This window comes from Phycomyces blakesleeanus (assembly GCF_001638985.1).
Source record: "Phycomyces blakesleeanus NRRL 1555(-) unplaced genomic scaffold PHYBLscaffold_23, whole genome shotgun sequence".
Lineage (NCBI taxonomy): Eukaryota > Fungi > Mucoromycota > Mucoromycetes > Mucorales > Phycomycetaceae > Phycomyces > Phycomyces blakesleeanus.
The window spans coordinates 35,360-61,831 of NW_017265156.1; the positions used below are offsets into that span (position 1 = coordinate 35,360).

A 26,472-nucleotide genomic window follows, 5' to 3' on the forward strand; every position below is an offset into this window, starting at 1 on the left:
AATATCAGACATAATAACAGGGCACTTCTTTAATGTTTATTGGCTAAATTAATCGAAGAAAAAATTCTCATAGGTGCAAATACTAAGCACAAGTCTCTCAATTGGATATTGTTTTGTTTTGAAAAATGATTTTTTATTTGTTTTTATTTTGGATAAAAAAAGCCTTTTTTTTGGCAATAATAAGAATTGTATATAGTATTACTATTTTATACACTAATCTGTTATATTGTACTTCTTATAAATTTTGTTTCAGAATTTTTTGAATTAATAAACTCGGGTAGTAAATATATATGCTTACTGAAGCTATTTGATTAAAGGGAGTAGAAAGATACTTACATACTGTTAGAATAATTTGTTAATAATGGAATAAAACACAGATTTATATTATCAAAAGCTACAAGCCAATGCGTCATTCAAGTATATATTACAAAGAAAGGAATATAAAACATATACATATATATTTACTAAAGGAACATGTCTTATTCTTGAGTACTGGTCATATAAGAATGTGAAGAACCATTTCAACTATAAAAAAGGAGAGTGAAAATGCTGATATAAAAAAACAAAACAAAATAAAAACAACACAATAATAAAATGAATAACATGTACTCTTATATTCTTTAAATGATTTGTTTTTACTGACCATATGTAAAGCAAGGGTGAGCTATATTTAAAGTAGATGTTAGATATTGCTTTTAATACTGGAAAGAAGCTGCTGATATAGATATATACATACATGCCACCAATATGTTTTTGTTTTTTGTTTGCACCGGTTATATCAGAGAAATATACAGTCTCATCAATTAAATGAAAGACAATTTTAGCTTCCGCCAAAGTAAAAAAATAACATCCTTAACTCTCTCTTCATTGTTTATTTACTTTTACTTAAGAAACCACTTTCAAAATTATTGGAATAAGAATATATAACCTTTAAATATTAAGAAAAATATTTTTTTTATTGAAAGTTTAATATTTAGTAACATTACCACGGGCTTTCTTAATATAGGCTATGCGAGTTGGCATAGACATGCAGTAGGTCTTGCATACTGCAACCAGTATTTTCTTCCATTCTTCATGGATAACCTTGTCTAGCTCCTTAATAGTTCTTGGAGCTGGTACTCTTGCCCTTACCATCCGACCCAAATGAGCCCATAGGTTCTCAATAGAACTGAGATCTGGGCTATTCGGTGGCCATTCCATTATTGGTATATTATGGGTCTTTTTCCAGTTCTCAACAAGTTTTGACTTATGACAAGGAGCATTGTCTTCTTGGCAAATAAACTCCCCATTATGTCTTTCACTTAGGCAACCATAAAATGGGAGCAACTTTGTTTCCAAAAGGTTTATATAGCCAAATTGGTCAAGGCTGTTAATAATCATTTTTAGTGAGCCTACTTCTCCTGCCCACACACAGCCACAAACCATCACCAAACCAACTCCAAACTGTACTCTACGCATGATACAATCAGACTTGAACTTCTCCAGAGGAAAGCGCCAAATTCTAAGGTTTTCATCCTTTGGGAAAACCATAAGCAAGACTCATTGCTCCAAATCACACGATCCCATCTTCAATTGGTTTCTTTGCAACGTTTAGCAACAACAATCGTTTCTTTTTATGTGTTCTGGATAGCCTTGGCTTAAACACAGAATGCCAAGAGGACGTTCCGATTTTACGAATAGCTTTGCGGATGGTATTCTTGCAAATGTACATGCCAATCACGAGTCTTATAGCGTTTGTGAGTTCTCCAAGTGTGGCATTACGATCTTTCTTTATTTCGTTTTTAAGCTGATGTAAATCTCTCTCACCCAAAATTGATGGACGTCCTTGGCGTTTTTCTGTTAATGGCGTGACATTATGTTTCCATCTTTGAACTGTGCTATGTACAGTTGTCATGGGTATGCCTGTCTTCTCCGAAATGGCAGTCAATAAAATATTATAGAGAGCACCATTGATAATAAGTCCTTTTTCATAGTCTGAAAGCTCTTTTCGTTTCTTACAAATACTTTTATTGATTTGAATGAGAAGAGTTTTTAAAAAAAGCACAACAACTTTATATTAAAAATGTTCTATTTAGTTGAGTTTAAACTTTTTTCTTTCATTTATTCTATGGGTCTGTATACCTCACATTTACTGACTATCTTTACTGATCACCTATACTGACAGTTCTTTAATATCTCCAATGATCAACAGCAAAAAAAACACGTCTTTAAAATTATAGATCAGTAATATGTTCTTTATTTATTTGATTTCCTGTTATTAGGTTGGTAATGCTTTATGCTTCTATTTTTATTGGAAAGAATAGAATGTTTCTAGGTTTCAAATCTAATAAAGCTATTCTATATCCTCAGCTACTTCTTGCTCGGCCGGCTTATTATATTTGGGATGAAAAATTTTCTACAAAAAACAAATACCTGAAGAAAATGAGGTGTTTGTTACCTTTTTTTAGGGGTAAGAGCAGTACTCCTTGAGAATAAATAAAACATTAGTGATGGGAGTATGTGTGTGTTTTATACTGCAAATTTTATGAACTAATTAATACTTACATTGGAAGTACCCAGTACAAATGGACAAAGAAATAAAACATTTATGGTAAAGCACGAGATTATGATTTCTTTGACTATAAAACGATAGGAAAGAATTAATTTTTGTGAATTGCATGATATAATAATTGATTTACGTACCAAACGCAAACAATTTCTTTGCAGACCAAGATATTATCTGTAAAGTGGTAATATCGTCTCTACTAGAGGATATACATTAATATACAGTATAAATAATATTATTATATGTATAGAAGTAAATAAAGGCTTACCATGGCAATGATGGTAGCATGAGATGAAAGTTCTTGAGGCATGGCACATTCATAAGAGGGATGTTCATCTATAATAGAAATTATATTCAGTTAGATAAATATTAAAAAGAAATAGATTAAAATAAAATAAAATATTACCGTGTCAATATCCGTGTTTGATTGTAGAGAGTATTTTTGGCGATGTGGCCTATATTAAAAAAAGAAAAAAGTCAGAATGATTGTATGGAATGATGGCATAAAGTATATTTACTAACCCTGGCTAATCCAGATGACTGTTGTGATGATGGCGCATCAGAATGAGCTGAAGAGTGAGTTTCTATGACATTAAAATATATTGTTATTTTTTAGTTATATATAAAAAAAGTATATATTTTTTTTAAAACAAAGAAAGTGCCTTACCATAAAACCTTGCGAGTGTAAAGAGTGAAGAGAGAGGAACAGAGAGAATACCTATAACAAACAAAAAAATTAATTCTTTTATTCTTTGTAAAGAAGTATTTTGAACCAAAAACAATCTTACCAGAAAAATTTGCAAATATAACAAGAATTGAAAAGAGAGAAAAAAGAGGGAAATAACAAAAAACAAATAAAAAAAGTAAAAAAAAATCTTAAAAAAACAGAAAAAAGTGTGTTTAAAAAAAAAGACTAAAATGATTTCATTTAGTCCCAAAGCAATATGAAAACCAATTTACATCCCAGTCATTACAAGAAGTATTAATAGAGATTCTTATATCAAATATATTTTGAATATATATAATAACCATATCTTTCATATAATATACTTTCCCTTACTCTTACTCTCTTGCTACTTACTATATTTATACTCCCAAATCAACACACTTGTTCTAACAATTCAAGTATGTAAACTTGATACGATTTATTTTTAATTTAATTTAAATAAATTTAATTGTAGAATGACAGCAATAATAATAATATAATCTGAAACTAATCATTATAATCTTTCATTTTATTATATTCTGTAGACAATGACTAATACAAGACGTGAATGTGCAATTGCCCTTTGTCCTGTTGAGATTACCAATCAGCAGCTTATGGAAATACTTTCTACTGTGAGAGCTGATATGTCTACCATAAAAGGACAGATTGGCAATGTTGAGCAAACTCTGACCAACATGAATGGTAGAATTGGCGTTCTTGCTACCATCAGCACCAACACCATCAGTGTCATAGATAGTTTGGCCAGAGCTCCCCTTGCTGCTTCTGTGAGAGCCGAATCCACTGTTGCTGCTCCTGTTGTCATCTCCAACCATGAGCCTACCCTTGAAGAATCTAATGCAGTTTATGTGAGTAACATATTATAAAACATTTTATCAATTCATTTTCTCATGATTTATTTATCAGGCACATATTTACAACCTTATGTGGAAATCCAAGCTTAGCTTGAGAACGCCAGAAAATATCCTGGCCAACAACCTCAAGCCCAGATGGGATACAAATATTGCTTTCAACAAATCTCTCAACAGGGAGATAGCCAAGACACTTCTTTTTAACCTTGAGCGCAGGTTTAGTTCCTCTAGTATGAGACAGAGTGACCTCCGAAAGAGGTTGCATACTAAATTCACTAGTAGAACTCGTTGTGAGAGAATGTCTGATGATGAGATAGCGGAAACAAATGCTCTTACATGAAGAGTAGCCCGTGCAGATGATGTGAGTATTATGCTAATATATATAGTTTATAGTTGAAAATTAAAAATAAAAATAACAAATTAACAAAACTTATTACTAGAATGAGTGTCGCCGTGTACTGGCATACAAAAACAATAAGGAGGGCATTGATCTTGTAATGCTCAGAGACTGTGCCAACACTCTCCAAAAAGCAGTATTGTCAGATGGAGAGTCTGCCAATGAAATGGACAAGGATGGCATAAAACATGTCATTCATATTGTACAACCAGACTGGAGAAGCAATGAGATAGATTAATTTGGAGTAATACTTTTGTATTGGTGTATTATTATATTGAGTGAATTATTAATGAATGTATTTCAGTGCAACCGTTTCTTTGCACTTGTTGACATTTATGCTGTCTAGGCCATGGAGTCAAGTGCTAATCAAAGGATCTGTAGGATCACTACTAGTGTGTCCAACTCAGCAGTCCAGAATAACATTAGCTCCAATTTTACTCAGTGGGCTCTTAGAGACAGGCTCTAAATAAAAAAAATGTTTCTCTCTTTTTATTTACATATTAATTTTTACATACACAATACTATCAATATATATAGGGAATTTGTTCTGTTTTTTTGTATCAGAAAAGAAAATTCAAGTGGGAGTTTTTTTATTTTAAGCATAAAGTTCTTTTGGCAAAGCAATTACTAACATTTTACTAACATTTCTACTTGTAGTAATTTTGGCTGTAGCAATCTCTAAAAAGATGCAGTGCACAGGTACAATGCAATGGCGACTATTGGGGAAGAAGATGGGAAGACAAAACTTAATATTGTCATTCTCACGCGATCTATCAGAAGAAGTATTAAACCACTTGATATATGCAAATATATGTCAATGATTGTGAACCATGCGAGTCAGATGGAGATTGCGGTTAGAAGGGTGTGTAAAGCAGTATGTGAAGAGATAATGTATTTTTCCAGCATAGACTATGGTATTTCTACCATCCCTACCAACAAATATTACGTAGACAAGAGAACCACAACTAGCTGAACCGTTTTTATCACGGTACTGTTGATCAAGTAAGTCAATGAACTTCAACTTTGTGATTTCATTGTCAACAAAGAAGTTTGTGAGCGTGGCATACTGGTAACTGACAAGGTCGGGAAGATCATAGGATGTTTTGTAGTGCTGAAGCAGATGGGCAGAGTTGATTTCATCCATCAGTGATGATTTTTTTATCTGAAGAAGAAAAGTCAAAGGAGGGAGAAATTCGTTACCCTTTGGAGGAAGATGTGAGTTGGATAATGCTAGTAAGAATGATTGCAATTGGAATGAACAGGAGGAGAGAGTAATAACTGTGGTAGTAGGTGTGAATTTCGGAGAAAGCTTTGAGAGAATGTTGAAAAGGGGGACGTGGCCAGAACTTTTCAGAACAGTATTGCCATAGTCACCCTTGAATGGGTTTTGAACAAAACTTCTCATATATGTTGCCTCAAAATTATCTTTTCCATTTATCTTAATATGCTTCAACAGGCTATTGTATCTCTCAAACCCAAAGAGTCAGTAATCATACATGAGTCCAAAATTACAAATGGTCTTGCAAAGATTGAGGCACAGGTGCATGTTGCAGGTGAGGATAGTAGGAGTGTAGAGTTTGGTAGCCTTTTTGCAAAACATTTCTAGATAGTCGTGGGCACTGTTCACTTCATCAAATATGATGCTTGGCTTGATAAGATGGCAGAATACACAGACAAAATTCATTCAGTTGTTATACATTTCAAATAGTAGAACACCATGCAGCAGAACAGGAGAATACACCAGTACCCAGGATTTCCAGTCATCGGCTTTCATGTAAGGAAAGCCTTTTCCAATCTTTGATGTCAGCTTTGTATAATCCCTTGAAAGGACTATTGTCTCTGCAATTTTTTCTATGACAGCAAACTCTTCGGCTCCAATCGTTTTCTTATCGTCCCACTGGTCCATCATTTTCTTTAGCGTTGCCAAGAATAAATTATGCATGGGATCAATGATTGTTCTACATACTAGATCAAAGTATCGAAGGCATTACAACTGTGACCATCGAACACCATATTCGACCTCCAGCTGATGCCTTTCTAAGGGTGTACACGCACTCTTCCACTTCTCAGCATGCAACCTGTTCTCTACACTGCTACAAATATTTCAAAGAGAATAATCAAATCCACTGAAGTCCACTTGATTTGTGTTGGGCAATCTGGGGAACTGGGTTGTACACTTGTAGCACGCACATGTACTATTGTGGGCTGTAAATCCACTTGTTTTCCTGGCAGCAAAGATGTCACACGCAACCATCAGCAAGGCAGCATGAATATTAGCACTAGAAGGACACTCGTAGGTTGGGACTTGCATTCCAATATACAACTGTTTCATCTCATCTACCATGGGCTTGAGATAGTTTTTTTTCTCCTCTCATCTTGGCTCCTTGGTACCAGGCATCAGACCAGCCAGAATTGTGTTCTCAGGCTTGAACCATGCCTCTTGAGGCAGATTATTTACAACCAAGTAAATTGCACTAGAAGAGCAACTAACTCCATCGAACAGCTGAAACCAGTCTATGTTGAGTGTCAACATCAATGAGCAATGACAAGCAACAAACGAGACACCACTTGCATCCTTCAGCTCTTTCCATATTGCTCCATTGTATATGTCACACATAGTATTGACAATGTTAAGCTCCATGTTCTAGTGACAGATTTGCTCTTCAAAACCAGGACGAAGGAAAAGAACAGACAAAGCTTGCTTGAGGGACTGGTACAAGTATGCTCACTTTGATACCAGTGCACCTGAAGTTGGCTCTTTCATCAACTTACAACCACAAGGAGAGTGTGCACCAACATTTGTGAAAACACAATGGGAAGGTACGGACATGTTTTCTTCATAGATGCAATGGCAGTCTGGACATGACACAAATCGCTTGATGTCTTTGGTGATAGACAAAAAGCCAGTCATTTTATATAGCCCAGCCAGACTTTTGGGAAGTTGGAAATCTTGTCCATAAATTTTTAAGAGCTCGTTGATAAACTCAATCAAGACAACAGAACCCTTATTGACCACATAACAAGATGCAAAAAGTACTGTAAAAGTAGCAATAAATCTGTGCACTGGATTCTCAGGTATACCAGAAGCAGCAAAAGGGTCTTTTTTTTAAAAAAAAATTAACACACATTTTTTTTTTAGTTTTTTTTTATGTATTTAAAACTGACCCTCATTGTTAAATTCTCCAACATAAATCTTGGCAGTGTCTTCTTCGCCATTGTCATCACTGTCATTGTCATCAGTTGTGTCAGACTCATCACCATTGTAGTCATTACCAACAAAGACGTCATTGTCAAACGTTGAGACGGTATCCAAAATAGGTGAGTTGGTCTGACCATCCATTGCTTCCACAGAATCAGATTGATACGTTGGGATTACTAGAAATATGGAATATAATAGTTTATAATTAGTTTTTCTTCTGCTTTTCAAATAAAAAATGTCTTACTTTCAGTATCTACTTTCATGCTTCTCTTTTCAGCTATGTTTTTTAAAATAATAAAAAATAAAAATAAAAGCAATTATTACTCGGTGGACAGATAACTGCACTGAATAAATTATACAACTCTTGAATATCTCAGTACCTTCAAATCTAGCTCTTTTATTATGATGCTGAGCAGTACGTCTCGATACTTGGGAAACTCCTTGATCATTATTATTGCATATGGTGCAGTGGAAATCAGTGTTGTGCATTTGAATAGAAGGAAACATAGTGTATGTATTTTGAATTATAAAATAAAAAAGGAAACAAGAGTGCTACAAATATTTGATTTTATATGGTTTTATAGTAAACCAAAATGTATTTTTTATTTATTTATTTTTATTTAAGCCAATAGAATACATCAAAACTACATCCCCAACTTGATGGAAAAAACTGCTGATGAAAAAAAAATTCTGACATGTCTACTATGATCCAACTACCTGGATAATATGTTACTTGTCCTTATTTTTCCAGTGTCATTTTCTTTGATGATATCAATACTCCTGTTAGCAGCATTGATGAATACATCAAGATTAAATTGAGGTCTACCAGAATTGGAAGAGAAAGAGGCAGAAGCAGAGGCAGAAGCAGAGGCAGAGGAGAGATCAACAAGTAGTGTGGCATGGGTGGGTTGGATCTTTGGTAGAAGTGGGCAAACAAGGTTGCTTTTGTAAGTATCTTCTACATATTTTTATATATACGTGCCTTCGAAACATTCTCTTCTATTTGTGAAATAGTTCTTTATTATCTCATTGCACCTCTCAAAGCTAAACAATCAAAATCTGTATACGGTATCATAGTTTTTGGCTGTTTCTTGCAGATGAAGATACATATGCATATTTGGCAAGATTAAGTTGTCCTTATATAGTGTCTCATACCCTGTGCACAACACTTCCAGGGAATAATGTGCCTCATCAATCTCTTCTTGGGAAATTTTCGGACTTGCAAGATACTGGCATATATTGGTGAAAGAAGTCTAATTATCAAGTTTGTCAGTTGGTAGGTGATCTTGCAACAAAACAGGAGAGTACACTAGGCACCAGGATTTCCATTTATTAGCTTTCATGAAAGGAAACCATTTTCTGATTTTTTTCTCAATGGTGTATGAGTATTCGGGATTGTTTATGGGTTAGTATCTCAATAATGGGAAAAGTAGATACTGTGAGAGTGTTATTTATTAAAGAGACCCAATAATATTGTTTATATCTGCTACTATTCAAATCCCTGTAATTCAAATCCCTGTTGTGTAATGGTTGGTTTACACTGTATGAGTGTGTAGTGTACGTGTGCCTGGTGTGTAACAGTTCCGGAGATTGTTAACTTGCCAGGTTCATTAGCAAGAAGGAACCAGTGTTTGGTTGTGGGGTCTGTTCTTCACTCAATTGTGGTGTGTATACCACATTACCCCCTTTCAGGTTGAATAACCGTGTTGAGAGTTGAGTTACTTTAGACTGAAGGGACCATGTTAGCTTCTTGGGCATAGCATCGGGCATTAGCATTGTGAACGTTATCGTGTTGTACGTAAGCGTATTGAGCGTTAGCATCTTGAGCGTTTGCTTCGGCGTGTAGGTGTGGGCTGCGTAGTGCGGCGTTTGCTAATGTACGTTGCAGTGACGGCGCGTGTCTGATGTGGGTTTTGTGTCTTGTCAATTGGTGTTGTACCAAGTCGATCCCAATAATCCGCAATAGGTTTAGGGCTGCTAAAGGACTCAGGCGTTTGCCATGTATCGTCTTTTTCTTCGTAGCCTTCCCATCTTACTCTGTACTCGTATTTTCCTTTAGCCAGTTCTCTATGAGCTACTACTGCTCTGACTGTAAAGTATTCTTTGCCAATTTTCTGGACTTCATCTAGTGAGACGAGTTTGTCCTGTGAGATCAGCTTGAGTTGTGAGGGAGGATATTCTCTGGGCATCAGTAGTCCTTGTTCATCCATGAGGACGTAAGAACCTCCCTGTTTCTCTCTGACTACGGTGTAAGGACCTTGGTATGCAGGTTCTAGTTTACCGTGTTGCAGTTCTTTAATCATGACTTGGCTATTAGGAGGGAATTGTATCATCCTGTATTTCTTATCAAACTTGCCCTTTTGTGCATTTGTTACTGCTTTTGCTCTTTCAGCGATTGCGGGAAACACAACGTCTGCCATTGTTTTTATACGCTTTTGTAGCTCATCCTCTGTGAGTGATGGTACTGCTGGATCATCGGCGTAGCTTTTAAACCCGTTCATTGTTCTGGCAAACATAAGGTTGTAAGGAGCCGTTCCATTACGTTTTGTTACTTTGGCATTCATTGCTAGCTGTATGCTAGGTACATAGAGGTCCCAATCTCGGGTCGCTCCTTTTATACATTTCTTAATCGCGTTGGTTGAGATTTGAACCCAGCGTTCGGCTACACCGTTAGCTCTTGGGTGATAGGGCGTAGCTAATCTGTGATCAAAACCAGATGTTTCAGCTAGTTTTTTCATAAGTGAGTTGACGAACTCTTTGCCATTGTCTGATTGTAAGTATCTAGGGAATCCGAAATTACAGAAGACGTCTATTACAGTGCTGACAACAGTGTCCTGTGTTTTATCAGGTATTGCACGTAGTACACAAAATCTTGTGCAAATGTCTACCATTACCAGTAAGTAGTTATTACTGTTATGTGAGGTCGTGAAAGGACCTGCTAAATCAATAGCCCAATGATCGCATGGTAAATATGCGTGAATTGGTCGTAGAGGGTGATAACCTTTCTTTGCTATGTTATACTTTTGGCATTCTATACAGTCTTGTACAACCTTGGCGGCGTCTCTATGTATGTTTGTCCAGTGTATCCCTTCGTTATGAAGTGCGTTTGTCATGGCATCTGCTCCAAAGTGTCCGAAAGCATGAGCTTTGGCGAGAAGTTCTTCTCTGTCACTGTCTGGTGGTGTTAGCATCTCGTCGTAATTGGTGTTGACTACAGTTTGTTGTCTATTAATGACCGTTTTTTGGCCTGTAAAATTAACTGCAGAGTCATTACCCCCTTCCAGCTCTTTTTCCATAGGGAAAAGGCGTGATAGCTGGTCAGGTAAGATGTTGCTTAGACCGGGCAGGTGGAGTACCTCGAATGAATATTCGAGTATGGTATCCAGCCAGTTTATCATCATAGCGTTGGCAATCTTTTGTGTATGTATATATGTGAGGGCTTTGTGATCGGTGTATAGAGTGAACGGATTTCCCCAAAGATATTTGTGGAACTTATTCAATGCATATATTACCGCGAGTAGCTCACGTTTTGTAGTGGAATAGTTTCGTTCGCTTTTAGACAATGCGCGAGCCATGAAACCAATGTGTCGCGTTTCTCCATTGATGACTTGATATAGAACAGCACCTATTCCTACGTTTGATGCGTCTGTGGCCACACTGAAAGGGTACTTTAGGTTTGGGTAGCACAGGATAGGCAGTTTGAGTAGGATGTCTTTTAGGTTTGTGAAGCTGTTATAATGCTCGTTGGTCCAGAGAGGTGTAAGATCACCCTCGTTACGAAGTCGATCAAGAGGTGCGGTGAGCTGGGAGACATTAGGTATATGTTCCCTGAAGTAATTTATAACACCAAGAAACCGTTGTATATCTTTTCCGGTGTTAGGCGTAGGCCATGCTTGGATGTTACTGACCTTTCTTGTATCCAGTGAAATGCCTTTATCTGACACACAAAAGCCTAGTAAGAAGACTGCTCTTTGTGCGAAATGACATTTCTTTGGATTTAAGATGAGATTAACACTAGTAAGTTGTTCTATTGCTGTTTTAACATGTTTTGTGTGTTCCTCCATGTTACGAGAGAATACCACAATATTGTCTACGAATGTGGTTACAAAAGGCATATCTTTGAAAGCAATGTTCATAACACGCTGGAATTTAGATGAGATGGGTTTAAGTCCAAAAGGGCAGCCGCGGAACATGTACTGCCTTCCTTTGAAGGTGAATGTTGTTTTAGGTCTGTCTGGCTTGTATACCTCAAATCGATGGAAAGCACTTGTAAGGTCTAGGGTAGTGAAAACAACCGCGTCTTTAAGTGTGTGAAATACGTCTCTTATAAGAGGTAAAGGATATCTGTCTTCTTTTAAAAGTTTGTTGATATGTCTGGGGTCTAGACAGGGTCTTCTGTCTGTGTAATTACCAAACATGTCTTTTTTCGGTGCTAGTGTAATAGGACTATTCCATTCCGTATCATTGGATGCCACCTCTATTGTACCATCTGCTAGCCAAGTGTTTACAGTCTCTTGGATTCTAGGCTCATATACTACCGGTAAAGGGTATTGTCTTCTGTAGGAAGTTACGCCTTCTGGTGTGTCGATATGGATGATAGATTCTGGTATAGTGCAAAATGATGTTTTAGGAATAAGTTTGTTGGATCTGATAGATTGTTCTATAGCTTCCATAAACTGTTTTTGCTCCTCAGATGTGCCAGCAGGAGATTTATTAGGTTCTGGCATATCATCTGGAGTGTTTTCTCTCAATGAATCGCTTTTTTGATCGTCCCAAGTAGTTGCTAAGTTTGTAATTGCCATGCCCAGTCTGGGCATTAAGTCTGTGCCAATGCTCATCTGTGTGCCTAAGGCTAAACTCATTACTACGAAGTTGTGATTCAGTTTACGACTCATATAAGATAATGAAAGGTTCTCAACAGTGCCTAAATGTTCCGCTAAGCTATTCTCTGACGCTAAATAAATGTGCTGCTTTTTTGAACTACATTTAGTGATAGGTAGAGAGAGAGAGGAGACAAGGTCTGGAGAAATGAAAGAAGTGTTTGCTCTGGAGTCCACCAGTGCCCACACCCGGCTACTCTGAACAATTATAGGAACATAGAGTGAGCCGTCGTTATGTGGCGGTGCAGTGAGGTGGTGAATGTTAAGGTGTTTACCTTGTGCTTGTAGATTGAGTTGGCTCAGGTCCAGCTCAATTCTACTATTCAGCGTATCTTCACTGTTGACTGTTCTTGTGCTGTGGTTTGCAAATACCGGCTTTTTGGCTTTGGCCAACTGAAACTCAGGGCATTTGTGCCCGTTGAAGTACGGAACTTTATGACAGTAACGGCAGAGGGGTGCTGGTCTTGGTGCTGGTGGTGTGAAGGTCTTATTCTCCGTGCTCGTAATACTCTTGAGTATGTGGCATTCGTCTTTGCTGTGTCTGCCCTTGGGATGCAAAGGGCAGGATCCTCCGTTGTTGTGATTGTTTCCACGTCGTTCTCTACGGAATTCACCGCGTCCTCTCTTGCTGCGGGTGTACTCGTGATTGTCTTCTTGGTATCTCTTGGTACCACTTGTGGTCCGTTCCTCTTGGAACAGGGAGTCTGTCTCCTCACCACTAGTGGCCACAATCAACGGTATGACTTGGTGTATGTTCTTGGAAACAACCAAGCCGTAGTGCTGCGTAAGTGTTTGCCACGCTTTCTCTCTTACAGGTCTCAACAGCTTGGAGGTGAAGAGCCATACAAGCTCGTCGCTACTGTCGAGGTTGGCGGCATGAACGCTGTCCAGGAATCTTTCCGCGTATGCTCTGACGAGCTCTCCTGGCTTTTGCAGCATGCAGTGGACTTCATGCTTCTTGATCCACAGGTGGTACGGGTTACCGTGCTCGCTTTCTAGCTGCTGGCGTACCTCCTTCCACTTCAAACCTCTTCCGGCCCTTGTCTTCTCAAATGAGACGTGTTGTCTCTCGTCACAGGTAAGCCAGAACAAGCATTCCCAGTGCTGATCAAAATCCAGGTTGTGTGCCCGGAGCTGCACTTGAAGTCGTTCAAAAACGCGGCGATGGAGTCGTGGACCGCCTTGTTGGTCTGACGGACTGGTCCACCACGAAGCTGGAAGGCAGGAAGGTTGGGGGGAATGAAGGAGTCTGCCTTGTTGTTGTCTCGGTATTTTCCGGCTTTCTTCTCAATATTGGCCCTGAAGACCTCAACGGCTGATGGGCTGGACATCATCTCTTGGGCGTCACAGAAAGCCACCCAACGCTCTTTGGTGTTGGCCACCTCTTCTTGGGCCTTTCTTATATCGTCAAGTTTAGCCTCGGGTTTTTCCAAAACCTTTATCAACTTTTCTGCTGCTTTCTTGCGGCAAGCGTCAATTTCTATCCCAATTGCCAGGATGTTGATTTCTTGGTTGCGTTCCTCTTCCTCCATCTCGAAGTCTTCGTTGTTGCTTTGGCTGTCTTCTCTAGTGTCCTTTTGCAATTCGCTCTTCTGCGATTCGTCATTCGAACTGGCGATGGAGGCATTCGCAATGTAATTGTTCATTTTTGTCAAAAATACAATTCACAGTAAAAAATGAGGTATTCAGGATTGTTTATGGGTTAGTATCTCAATAATGGGAAAAGTAGATACTGTGAGAGTGTTATTTATTAAAGAGACCCAATAATATTGTTTATATCTGCTACTATTCAAATCCCTGTAATTCAAATCCCTGTTGTGTAATGGTTGGTTTACACTGTATGAGTGTGTAGTATACGTGTGCCTGGTGTGTAACAGTTCCAGAGATTGTTAACTTGCCAGGTTCATTAGCAAGAAAGAACCAGTGTTTGGTTGTGGGGTCTGTTCTTCACTCAATTGTGGTGTGTATACCACAGTGTATAATTGCATAGAATTACTATGCTTTTGGATTCTTCTTGCATGTTCCTGAAATTGGTGTCTGTGATCAGTTTGGTGGCTCTCTAAGTCTCCATTATATGTTTCGCAGTACCAAGAAAAAGATTGTACATTGGGTCAATAATTGTGCACTCAACCAAATTCAAGTACTCCATATTATGGAGTTCCAACCAGCAGACTCCATTCTCATTTTCTAATATTTTTCTTTCTGCTTCACTTCTTGCATGCTTCCACGTTTTGGCATTGCAGTAGTTACTTTTATCTGTGCATACGACTCACTTGGAGAACACAAATCCAGAGAAATTGATTGTGTTAGATGTTTCAAGACAAGAAAATTGTCAAACACATTTAGGATAAGCATTGATACTACAATGGGAAGTAAATCCACATGTCTTTTGTGCAGCAGGAATATTGCAAGTTACAAGAAGAATTGCAGCATAAACAACAACACCGGAAGGACATTAGGATGTAGATATGATGACGTCTGGATACAGTTTGTTGAGTTCTTCAACAAGAGGACAAAAAAATGATTGATCTGACTGTTTTTAGCTTCCCTTGGTTCTGGCATCAAACCCACAAGAACAATGTTTTCCTTTTTGTACCGGTCCTCTCTTGGCAGATTATTTACAGAGAGGTAAGTTGTAATACACAAGTAGATCACTTCATCAAATGGCTGAAATCAATTGATGTTTAAACTAAACATAATTGATCCCTGATGCACAACGAATTACTGACTGCAATTGTCCTTGGGTGCGTCCCACTTTTCACCATCATAGATATCAAACAACATATCAGAAACAGACTGTCAACTTCTCCATTCATTGATTTTTTCTTCAAATCCAGGATGGTAGAAAGGCATGCTCAAGGAATTAATTATTGAGTTGTACTGATAAACCTTCTTGAGAATGGTCATGATCCTGCTTGACTCCAGAAACAGAAGTGATCTACAAGAAGTCTCAGACAGCTTCATGAACTCGCAACACTAGGGAACGCCTTCTAACTCATGGTATGTCATGTTGCACTGGCTGCATACAATGAATCGCTGAACTCCTTTGGTCAATGCGGTGAGGCCAGTCATGAAATACAGGCTACTCATGCTCAATGGAAGATGGAACAATTGCCCAAAATGACCAAGTACTTCATTGATAAATTTAATCAAGACAACACCCTCAGAATTGACAACATATTTGGAGATAAAAAATGCAGCAAAATAGGCAATGAATGTGTGCGTGGGATTGGATAACATATCAGATGAAACAAATTGTTTTATTGGAGTAATTATTGGATTAATTTCTTATTTTACTTCAAGGTTTCAATTTTACGTTTTTTACTAATCTTCAATGCCTTCAAACTCATCTTCAAAATTATCAGAATCATCTGAACTGTCAGAATCAATTGACTCAGTGCTTTCAACTTCATTATCACTTTCGGAACCAAACCGAGAATCAGCTAAAAAAAGATAAGTTTTTAATATTTTTGTAAGTCAAAAGATAAAATATATATTAGCTATAATTATTTTAAAGATTTAATAAAAGTATATATATACATTCAATTTGATCTTTGACATTGTTAACATCAATGTCCATATCAATGTACATGTCAATGTCATTCACTACGGGTTCTTCTTCTGTTTGCAATGCTGAAATAAAAAAATAAAAAAAATTCTTTTTGATCAGACATCAAACTTTTTATTTTTTATTTTCTATTACTATTATTATTATTATTATAACTTTTGACATACAAGAAAAAGGAGCAACAAAGAGTCAAATTTTATTATTGTTAGTATGTCTTCAGAATATCTGAGGAGATACCATAACAAATTCTTTGTAATGAATTGTGCAAACTGAGCATTTGTATTTTTTTGGTTGTTATTAGAGATAGACATATTATTAAGCTTTTAGGTTTGAAAAAATTAATAATAAAAGAAAAAGTCTCAGAAATATATTTTATTTAATTCTTTTTATAGTAAAAAAATTATAAAAAAATGCAATTGAATTGACAACCAATGAAAAACTCTTATGATTAACATTGCTGATAATATAAAGTAAACTTAATTGAGATAGTTTTTTTTCAAATTTTCACTAGATAATTTTCTATTTGGCTGCAGATAAAAATGAGTGATTTTTGCAGTGGGTACTAGACATCACAACATGATTTTTTGTTGGACTTATAAACACAATAGGTAATGGAAGTGACGCGTGATGTGTTAGGTTTGTTGTAGATTGTAATGGATTACTTGGCAAATAAAATATAATAATAATAGAATAGAACAGAAGACGGATACAGTAAAAGGTGGCAAGCAGCAATAGTTGACAGATAAGAAAAGAGAGAATAACTGATAGAATTGTTGTTAAAATTGAGAGAGAGAGAAAGGTATATGAAAAGAGAATAACAAAACAGAAAAGTAATAACCGACGAGGAGACCAAAACTGACAAACAACCTTTCTAAAACCAAGGAACCAATATGTTATGTCACAAGATAGTATAGATCACAAAGAGAAGAAAACAAGAAAAAATACTGAAACTGAACAAAAGATTTCTTTCTTTATTGAGTTGAGTTTGCTTCTCTTTTTATAGTTGATAAGATTTTAAGTTGATAATAGAAGTTCAGAAAAATAAAGATAGTAAAAATAGAATGATGAATAATTGATATGGCAAGAATAAAATATATGAATAAAAATACAATAAAAATATAATAATAAAGGTACTAATATTGTGCGGAGATGTCAGCAAGATAAATTATGTGCATTGTAGAAGAGGGATGTTACTAGCATTGGGGGTCATGATTTCAAATGAGTACAATGTAGATAAATATATTAACAAGGAAAAAAGAAAAAGTATTGTGTGTAGAAGGAACAGGGAACAGAAATGAGATTTTTCCTGTGCATGGAAAAATTCTCCTCTTACCACCGAGGGCACAGCACCACATCAACAAACCATTGACATCAGCCTCTCATAACCCGGATGACACATCATAACAAACCACCAGACAAACCCACTGAGCAGACTGACCTTCTGGTACCAGACACCACGACATGGCTATAAGCTGGATTTCCTTATAACACACATAATAGAAGAAAGATTGCGTTAATAGTTCAATGGTAGAATTTCAGCCTTCCAAGCTGAAGGTCGGGGTTCGATTCCCCGTTGACGCATTTTTAAAAACAATGTTTTTTATCTTTTTGTCAAGTTGTTGTTTCCGATCTGGGTTGGTCTTCCTTTTGTCAGACATTATTTTGATGAATCCGGTTGAAAGACACCAAGACATATTTGATAAGAAGACCCTTAGCCAATTTGAGATTGAAGAACGAGTCCAGGACTTGTTACCCAGCGAATTAGTAAACGACTACAAGAAGAATTGGCGTGTTCCTCATATCCCTGAAGAACAGCGTATTAAGAAGACCCCTGCCCGAGAACAGAAGTGGACCGAACTAGCCACAAAACTAGCCATAACCTTAACAGGAAAGAACAAACAAGAACAAGAAGAAACAATGGCCCCCCAAACCATCACTCTAACAGCTGAAGCAATTGCTGCTGCCATTGCCGAAGCAATGAAAGCAATCACGGTGCAGCAGGAGGCCCGTGCTGAACGAATCAAGCAACCTGATTGCTTCCATGGAGAACGTTCTGCCACAGTAGTGGATGGTTGGCTGCGCGCAGTCGAACGTTACACCAGATACTACAATTTTTCCGCAACAAAAGCCTGTGAATTTGCAGTGAATCTGTTGCGTGACAGAGCAGACACATGGTGGAGACGCATGGAAGTAAAGGACAAACATCCAACAACCTGGGATGAGTTCAAGATGGCTCTGTCGGGAGAATTTCGTCCAGTCTACTCACTACAGACGTCCAGGGACTGCCTTGCTCGACTATACCAAACAGGAACAGTCGCAGAGTACATCGACGCATTCCATGACATCCAGTTGGAGTTGCCTGGAATGAACGATGAAGAAGCCCTCGACAAGTTTGTCCATGGACTTCACCCCACCATACGAGGAAATGTTCTTGCCGCCCGACCTGTCGACGTTGATGATGCCTGCAACATTGCTTTGGCATATGTCAGTGGCCTCCACTTGGGGCAACAGAACAACTACACACCCGTCCCCCAACCGTACCAACAGACGTACCAACAGCCATACCAACAGCAGTACAGTGGTCCCGAGCCCATGGACCTGGATGCGATTCAAGGTTGCCGTAATAACTACTGATCTCGCCCCCCTCAGAAACGTAATGTGGCTACTTGCCATTGGTGTGGCAAAGTTGGTCACTTCAAGAGGAACTGTAGGGATCGATTAGCAGCAATTAGACAGTTAGATGAGGCAAGTAGCAAGAAGCAGGGTTTTCGCGAAACACAACCGTAACAGGAGGTCAGTTGTGTTCAATGGAAGAAAAATCCTCCCCACAGGCTAATAATATTAGTGAAACTAGCGAACCAGAAATTAATAAAGACGTGTCTGAACAGTATACAAATGTTACCAATGAAGAGCCTGAGACTATGTCTGAAGAAAATTGTGACCCTTGTCTCACTGCTGACCAACATTTCTTAGAAGATCTCCATGCTGCCATGGACACAGACTTGCCCTTATACGCCGCTATACTTGACGGACAACAAATCCTGGTGTTAATTGATAGTGGTGCTAGTGCAAACTATGTATCACCCCAGATTGCCCATTTGGCCACACACATTTTGGATATACCCGGATGATCAGTCGAAACTGCAGGAGGACACAGCATTAAGATCCATCAGAAGGCAACATTAAACCTCTCTTTAAATGGATACACTGACACCATCGATGCTTTTGTATTTCCCACTAAATTCGACTTGATTCTTGGCCGCACTTGGTTGCAAATGGCTAAACCCGTCCCAGATTGGCATGTCGATAGCTGGTCTTTACATCGTGATGAACAAGAATTTATTTTGCGTCCTCATAGGCCCTGTCCTACTAAACCTTACCTAAACTATCTGATATCTGCAAAACAAATTGAGAAACTCTCTAGGAGAGAGGAGGCCGAATGCTTTTTGTTGCATATTAAGACAGAAAAAGAAATACATAATGATGAACACTGGATGAAATTAGTAAAAGAATTCGAGGACGTTTTCCAAGACGGTTTACCTGGATTACCGCCGAACCGTGACGTCCAACACGTTATAAACACTGGAGATGCCTACTCTGTCAATAAACCGCCATTCAAAATGAGCCCTCGAGAACTCGACGAATTACAGCAACAACTAAAGGAACTTCTAGACCTCGGCTTAATTCGTCTGAGTTCTTCGCCATGGGGTGCTCCAATTTTATTTGTTAAAAAGAAAAATGGTGAGATGCGCATGTGTGTTGATTACAGAGCCCTGAACAAAGTTACTATCCGCAATAACCATCCATTGCCACGCATCGATGAGTGTTTGGAACGCCTTTGTGGAGCAAACCATTTCACCAGTTTGGACCTCAAAAGCGGTTACCATCAAGTGAGAATTCAAGACTCAGATGTGCCAAAAACCGCCTTTAACACCCGATATGGCCAATACGAGTTTCTGGTTCTTCCCTTTGGTCTCACCAATGCCCCACCGACGTTTCAGCATCTTATGAACAAAGTTCTTGGAGATTGTTTGGATAAGTTTGCCTTAGTCTATTTGGATGATATCCTAATCTTTAGCACGACACCAGAAGAACACGAAGAACATGTACGACATGTGTTAAACTGACTACGTGAAGCAAAATTAATTGCCAACCTTAAAAAATGCGAATTTAACAAAAACGAACTAACTTTCCTTGGATTCAACGTATCTGCGCAAGGCATCTTACCATTGCCAGACAAAGTAAAGACTATAAAAGAATGGACACCGCCAACAAATGTACAAGAAGTTAGACAATTTATTGGCCTTGCACAGCACTACCGCCGCTTCATCCCTGGGTTTGCTGGAATCGCTGCGCCCTTAACAGACTTAACTAAAGGGACAGGACCAAAACGACGGCCTATCGTTTGGACGGAGACATGCCAGGAAAGTTTCGATTTACTAAAAGAGAAAATGAGTACTGCACCTGTATTACTTGCCCCAGACATGGATAAACCATTCCGCATTGAAACAGATGCTTCAGATTTTGGTGTTGGTGCCATATTAATGCAAGAAGACGAAAACGGAAGTTGGAAACCATTAGCGTTCGAATCGATAAAACTCTCCCCTGCCGAAAGATCGTATCCTGCTCAAGAGCACGAGTTACTCGGTATTCTACATGCCTTGCGTACTTGGCGCTGCATGATCGAAGGAAAACCATTCACTGTATTCACCGATCACTTACCACTCAAGTATTTTCGCAGTCAGGTTAAGCCCACGCCTCGCCTGATAAGGTGGATTTCTGAATTCGAGCTGTACGACCCGATAATTCAATACAAACCGGGCAAAGACAATGGTGTCCCTGATGTGCTCTCTCATCTCGATGGCCCAGAATACAATGCAACATTAATTAAATCAATGGAACCAGAATACCTGTACACCATACCAGACTCACAAACGTCTGACTGGCCAAAATTTTATGCACGAAAAGAAGATGAATGGCCAGAAGACATAAAAGAATTACTCCATCGGCAACGCAATAAGTTTGTGGTCCACGACCAAAAGGTTTTCCATCTCGTTAAAATAGGTGACACGGTACAAGAAATTCGTTTTGCACTGTTTGCCAAGCGGGCAGACTTAGTAAATAATTTCCACAATGGTTTCGGACATGCTGGAGAAACAACGGTGTATGATTTAATGAAGAAGCGTTAGTGGTGGCCAGCCATGAGAAGTCAAATTCAAGAATGGTTATCGAAATGTCCTCAATGTCAATTGGCCTCAAACGCAGAACGCAACATACACCATGCCCCTTTGGAACCATTGGATATCCCCCCTGCTTTCTCTCGTTGGCATCTCGATTTCATTGGAGAACTTCCCACTACAATCAACGGAAATCGATGGATTTTGGTTGCCGTCGACTATGCTACGAATTGGCCAATTGCACGTGCTGTTCCTGCTGCTATGGGCGAAGCTATCGCCAACTTTTTGTATGAAGAAATAGTCATGCGTTTTGGTTGCCCAGACGAAATTCTGACAGATTGTGGTGCAAACTTTATGTCACATATTTTGAGCTTTTACATTAAGAAAATTAAGCTCCATCATAAATTAACCTCAGCATTTCACCCACGTACTAATGGAAAATGTGAAAGGTTAAATGGTGTTCTTAAACAGATGTTACGTAAATATGTACATGGTGCAATTCACTGGTGGAACGAATATCTGGAAACAGCACTTTGGGCTTGCCGAATCAGAAAGCATTGTACAACTGGGTTCAGTCCATTTTTCTTGACTTATGGCCGCGAACCTTGTATTCCTGGCAATCCCCTACGTCCATTTATGGATACATCTATCCCTGATGACCCGACCCTCGTATCCGATGGCGCTATCCCTTTTCTTCGTAATCTCCAACAGGCTCGCAAAAATGCTGACGCTCGAGTAACCGCCAACAGCCAACAAGACAAGGAACGATGGGATTCGATCATGAAACCTCATCAGTTCGCAATTGGTGAACATTTGTTGTTGCGGCATGAAAACAAATTTGGACTAGAATATAACTGGATGGGCCCATATATTGTAGTAGATAAAAATTTCGATAAGAATATATACAAGCTCACAACAATGGAAGGTGTCCCTTATACTTCTTGGGTTCATGCTGATTGCCTCAAAATAGCCAAATCTGACGATTTCGACCGCACCTGGTATCACCCGACCACTGCTCGTAACAATATGCGACGTGATCTGGCCATCGATTCCTCTTCCACCTTGCCGTTCTCAATGATAGAGTCTACCAGAGTTAACCAAGGACGATCAACAGTTTCGAGAGGGGGTGATGTCGGACATTATTTTGATGAATCCGAGAAATCGGGATAATTGACCGCAGCAGTTCTGTATGTCAAAGATACCTCATAGATAACGAACCGCAGTAATGTCTTGTAAAGATTAACCACAGTAACATCTTCTGAGCATCAACCGCAGTAAAAGGACTTCTCTTGTAATTAAATAGAGTATAATAGTTTACTGCGGATAATACGCAGTATTAGTTTAGAAAACTATATAAGACAATTCAATTCCTACCAATAAAAAGCACCTTTTATCCTCCCTTCGATTTTACATATACTCTCCGATCCCCAGTGGGTTTGACCTTTTGACTTTGCTATAGTAAAAGGAAGACCATCCCAGATCAGGAACGACACTTTTACTATAACAAAGTCAAAAGGTCAAACCCACTGGGGATCAAGGAGTATACGTAAAATCAAAGAGAGGATAAAAGATACTATTTATTGATATGAATTGAATTGTCTTATATAATTTTCTAAACTAATACTGTGCATTATCTGCAGTAGCTATTATATCATATTTAAATAAAAGAAGAGTCATTATACTGCGGTTAATGCTCAGGAAGATGTTACTGTACATAAAGAGGTACTGTGGTTAACCATCTTCCGATTTTATGGATTCATCAAAATAATGTCCGACAAAGTCTCGATCTTGTCAGAGTTGACATCGTAGATAGAAATTCTTAAGTCAGATATCTAATTGGTTATTCCTTTTAACATATGCCCTCAATGTTATACCAATTGGTTCTCCTTTTTGGTAACCAAGACATATTATATCACTTTTCATAAATGTAAAATCAGTATGTCTTGAGTAAAATAATTAGATTAGATAGTTTCACTTTTAAGAAATCTATATAAATACTTCAAGATTTATATCAATAAAAAGTATTCAATTCTGTATCCTATCTGCTCTTATTTATTCACAACGTTCTGGTTGATGGTTGTTGTAAATGAGTAGTGACTACTGCTGTAATTGAGAATAAGTCTGAAAGAAATAATATAAGGCCTCACACTGAAAAAAGGGGCGAAATTCCAATGTGCACAGTTACCTGATAACAATGGAAAATGTGGGGCTAATTTTCATCTCAGCAGGGTTTTCTTATGTTCATGTTGAAAACATAGTTTTGTTGTATTCTATTGGCTTGGATACAACTAGCACAAAGATTTTTTTTATTATTATTATAAAGGCTATAGTAAATAAAGTATATGTAGCATATGTTTCCGTTTTCTCTTAACATTCAAAAACAAAACAAAACAAAAAACACTATGCCCTCAATCCCCAACCTTACAATGAAAAGTGCTATTATGCTAAATGTAGTCAGAACGAATTAAACTATAGTTTTGTTGCCAGAATAACTGCTTAGCACCATAACAAAAGAGCAAGATTAGATGCTATAAGATGTGAAAGTGGTACACAGTTTGTAGTATTATTGTATTAGATTTTATTTAGTTTTCTTTGCAGTTTAAAAAAAATAACATTCTTTAATAGAATCTTCTCAAAGAAATGCAATGGAGGTCGATGTTGAACATAAGAAATATTGATTTAAACAAAAATAATAGAGCTTAACTAATAAACATATTCTATATATAGCTATTTCAACTCATCAATCCGGAATTACAGAAGAGGCATATGTTCAGACCAGCTCACCTTTTTGGGAAGATGCCTCAATGTCTGATGATAATAATGTTTTGGTTGGGAATAAAGAGATTCACAACAGTGAAAACAATAGTGATGTGAGTAGTAATGATGAGGAGAGCAGTGGTGATGATGAAAACAGCAATGACAAAGAAAACAAAGATGATGATAAAGATGTTGTTGAGATTAAAGTTGAGGAATTTGTTGATGAAGGTTGGTGCTGTGCTACTAAGAAATTGAAAAATGAAAATCTGAAAAAAGGGGAGTGTTAATTCTTTTTTGCAATTTTTACACTAGATCCTTTTGCCACCCCCAATATGTCAGAAAGCCTAGTGCACAGGTTTATTGCTAAATTTGTGGTAATGTTTGCTTCCCGCTATGTGATCAACAAGGGTACTGTTGTCTTGATCGAGTTTATCAACAAGCTCTTAACAATTTACAAGCAGGATTTCCAACTGCCCTTAAGCCTTCCTGGTCTACAGTGCATGACAGGTTTCTCAGCCATGACCAAAGGCGTAAAGAAATTTGTTGTGTGTCAGGATTGCTACAAGGTGTATGAGGAAAGTGTATCTGCTCCTTTTCATTGTGATTTTGTGAAGCTTGGTACGCACTCATCTTGTGATTGCCAATTGATGAAATTATTGTCATCAGGTACTTTGCTAGCTAAGTGGTCATATGTGTACCAGTCTATCAAACAGACATTAAAGATGTTTTTCTTTTGCCCAGAGTTCAAAAAAAAGCAGACATTGGAACCACGAGTTAAAGATGATAAATACCTTATGCAATATTTATGATGGAGCTATGTGAAAGGAGTTAAAAGACAAAGATAGTGTGCAATTCGTCCAAGATTCACGTTCATTAATGTTAACTATTAACATTGACTGGTTCCAGCCATTAAATAATGTATCTCACTTGTCTGGTGCAATTTATATTGCTATTGACAATCTTCTCCAGAACAAACAGTTTGAGTCAGAGAATATCATTCTGGTTAGACTTATGTTAAGTCCTAAGAAACCAAAGCCTGAAGAGATAAATCACTATCTTAAACCTTTGGTAGATGAGTTGGAGACGTTGTACGTGGGAATGAAGATCCCAACCTTTGAATGTCCCAGTGGAATCAATGTTTGTGCAGCACTGCTGATGGTGGTCTGCTATATTCCAGCTGCTTGGAAAACAAGCTGGCTCTGTGATATTTCAGATACAAAACAATGAAAAAATAATAAATTTGATAATAGAGATGTATAGAAATACTTTGAGATTGTATATAAGTTGTCCTTTATTCATAAATAAAAAGTGTCCCTTTTTATAAGAAAACACAATCTGCTCTTGTCATTATGTCTTAGCTTATTAAGACTTTCTTTCTTTACTATATTTGGTTATTAGAGTGTATTTACTGCTTAACTAGTGTCGGTGTTACAATTATGACATCAAGTCATAAATTGTACTTCTTTAGCTCTTAGCTATTCTTTTCTCTTTTATACTAGAGCTTTAGGACTTCCTACTAAATTAGCTCCATATCGATCTGACACAGTTTACCCGGCAGTATGATATAATTATCTTAACAATCTTTAAGATATTATCTACAGTACTAACTGTAATAATTATTGGGCTGATTACTTAATTGTTTATATATATTTTATACTGACAAGATGATAGCTACTACGCTATCCCAATATGAATATGTTCTTATATGTGATAAATCCAACATCCGAGTGTCTGGATCACCACATCTACAATGTTTTAATAAAAAAATATAAGAAATATGGATTTAAATTAATTTGTTTGAATAATATTAAAACGATAATATAAAAACAAAACATAAATACATTTTAATTCAAATATATCAAAAGAACAATATCATTCAACATCTAATAATAGGTATAAGATAAGCTTTATATCTTAAAAAAATCAAATAAAAAATATAGAGTACAAAATACATCCAGCCAGAATCGAATCAGAGTATCCACATCAGCAAACTGTAACTGTAACAAGTAGGCCACAAATATATGTAGTCGAAAAACAACTATTAAATTAAATATATAGCCTCTAATTTAAAAACACATTTGTTACCTTTCTTACATAAACTTTAAAACTGCATTATCTTCACAACAAAAAACAGTACCAAAATGTGATGACTATTGATTTATATCTATAAAATTTAGACTATCCAAATCCGGTTTTGCCATTAGTATAGGACAAATATTCGCAGAGTAAATTTAAAAAAACAGATATTAAAACACAGATATATAGAACACAAAAAATGATTGGTTTTTAGCTTAAGAACATTGATCTGATTTTGAAAACTCATAGAGATATTATCCATATTGGTAGTTTAAATCTGGCTTTAAAAACTCCGTAA

At 37.4% G+C, this 26,472-nt stretch overlaps 7 protein-coding genes and 1 non-coding gene across 8 annotated transcripts; 3 read left to right on the top strand and 5 right to left on the bottom strand.

The window, feature by feature from the left end:
• Nucleotides 1-2,332: 2,332 nt before the first annotated feature.
• Nucleotides 2,333-3,586, bottom strand: PHYBLDRAFT_66929 (hypothetical protein; the record flags this gene model as incomplete). The annotated part of the gene is made up of 7 exons (XM_018441710.1): nt 2,333-2,395; nt 2,545-2,618; nt 2,683-2,744; nt 2,814-2,881; nt 3,068-3,129; nt 3,213-3,263; nt 3,520-3,586. The coding sequence occupies 7 exons, from the start codon at nt 3,584-3,586 to the stop codon at nt 2,333-2,335; spliced, it is 447 nt and encodes a 148-aa protein (XP_018286863.1).
• A 213-nt stretch (nt 3,587-3,799) lies between these two features.
• On the top strand, nt 3,800-4,983 carry PHYBLDRAFT_149834 (hypothetical protein; the record flags this gene model as incomplete). The annotated part of the gene is made up of 5 exons (XM_018432346.1): nt 3,800-4,117; nt 4,176-4,378; nt 4,463-4,481; nt 4,561-4,719; nt 4,864-4,983. 5 exons carry the CDS (start codon nt 3,800-3,802, stop codon nt 4,981-4,983), a joined length of 819 nt encoding a protein of 272 aa, XP_018286864.1.
• A 348-nt stretch (nt 4,984-5,331) lies between these two features.
• On the bottom strand, nt 5,332-9,492 carry PHYBLDRAFT_149835 (hypothetical protein; the record flags this gene model as incomplete). The annotated part of the gene is made up of 12 exons (XM_018432347.1): nt 5,332-5,942; nt 6,030-6,165; nt 6,232-6,475; nt 6,509-6,610; nt 6,695-6,854; nt 6,909-7,161; nt 7,255-7,616; nt 7,683-7,892; nt 7,961-7,993; nt 8,097-8,156; nt 8,450-8,674; nt 9,315-9,492. 12 exons carry the CDS (start codon nt 9,490-9,492, stop codon nt 5,332-5,334), a joined length of 2,574 nt encoding a protein of 857 aa, XP_018286865.1.
• PHYBLDRAFT_172685 (hypothetical protein) lies at nt 9,440-14,242 on the bottom strand (the record flags this gene model as incomplete). The annotated part of the gene is made up of 5 exons (XM_018436850.1): nt 9,440-9,588; nt 9,656-9,860; nt 10,023-10,180; nt 12,203-13,730; nt 13,775-14,242. The coding sequence occupies 5 exons, from the start codon at nt 14,240-14,242 to the stop codon at nt 9,440-9,442; spliced, it is 2,508 nt and encodes an 835-aa protein (XP_018286866.1).
• A 1,153-nt stretch (nt 14,243-15,395) lies between these two features.
• Nucleotides 15,396-15,836, bottom strand: PHYBLDRAFT_149837 (hypothetical protein; the record flags this gene model as incomplete). The annotated part of the gene is made up of 2 exons (XM_018432348.1): nt 15,396-15,534; nt 15,592-15,836. The coding sequence occupies 2 exons, from the start codon at nt 15,834-15,836 to the stop codon at nt 15,396-15,398; spliced, it is 384 nt and encodes a 127-aa protein (XP_018286867.1).
• An 84-nt stretch (nt 15,837-15,920) lies between these two features.
• Nucleotides 15,921-16,475, bottom strand: PHYBLDRAFT_66934 (hypothetical protein; the record flags this gene model as incomplete). The annotated part of the gene is made up of 4 exons (XM_018441711.1): nt 15,921-16,039; nt 16,137-16,229; nt 16,300-16,319; nt 16,402-16,475. The coding sequence occupies 4 exons, from the start codon at nt 16,473-16,475 to the stop codon at nt 15,921-15,923; spliced, it is 306 nt and encodes a 101-aa protein (XP_018286868.1).
• Nucleotides 16,476-17,674: 1,199 nt separating this feature from the next.
• PHYBLDRAFT_t203 lies at nt 17,675-17,745 on the top strand. Its single transcript has one exon. It is a non-coding gene; the product is annotated as a tRNA-Gly (tRNA).
• Nucleotides 17,746-23,743: 5,998 nt separating this feature from the next.
• On the top strand, nt 23,744-25,325 carry PHYBLDRAFT_149840 (hypothetical protein; the record flags this gene model as incomplete). Its single annotated transcript, XM_018432349.1, has 4 exons — nt 23,744-23,774; nt 24,069-24,326; nt 24,411-24,716; nt 24,934-25,325. 4 exons carry the CDS (start codon nt 23,744-23,746, stop codon nt 25,323-25,325), a joined length of 987 nt encoding a protein of 328 aa, XP_018286869.1.
• Between the last annotated feature and the right edge of the window lie 1,147 nt (nt 25,326-26,472).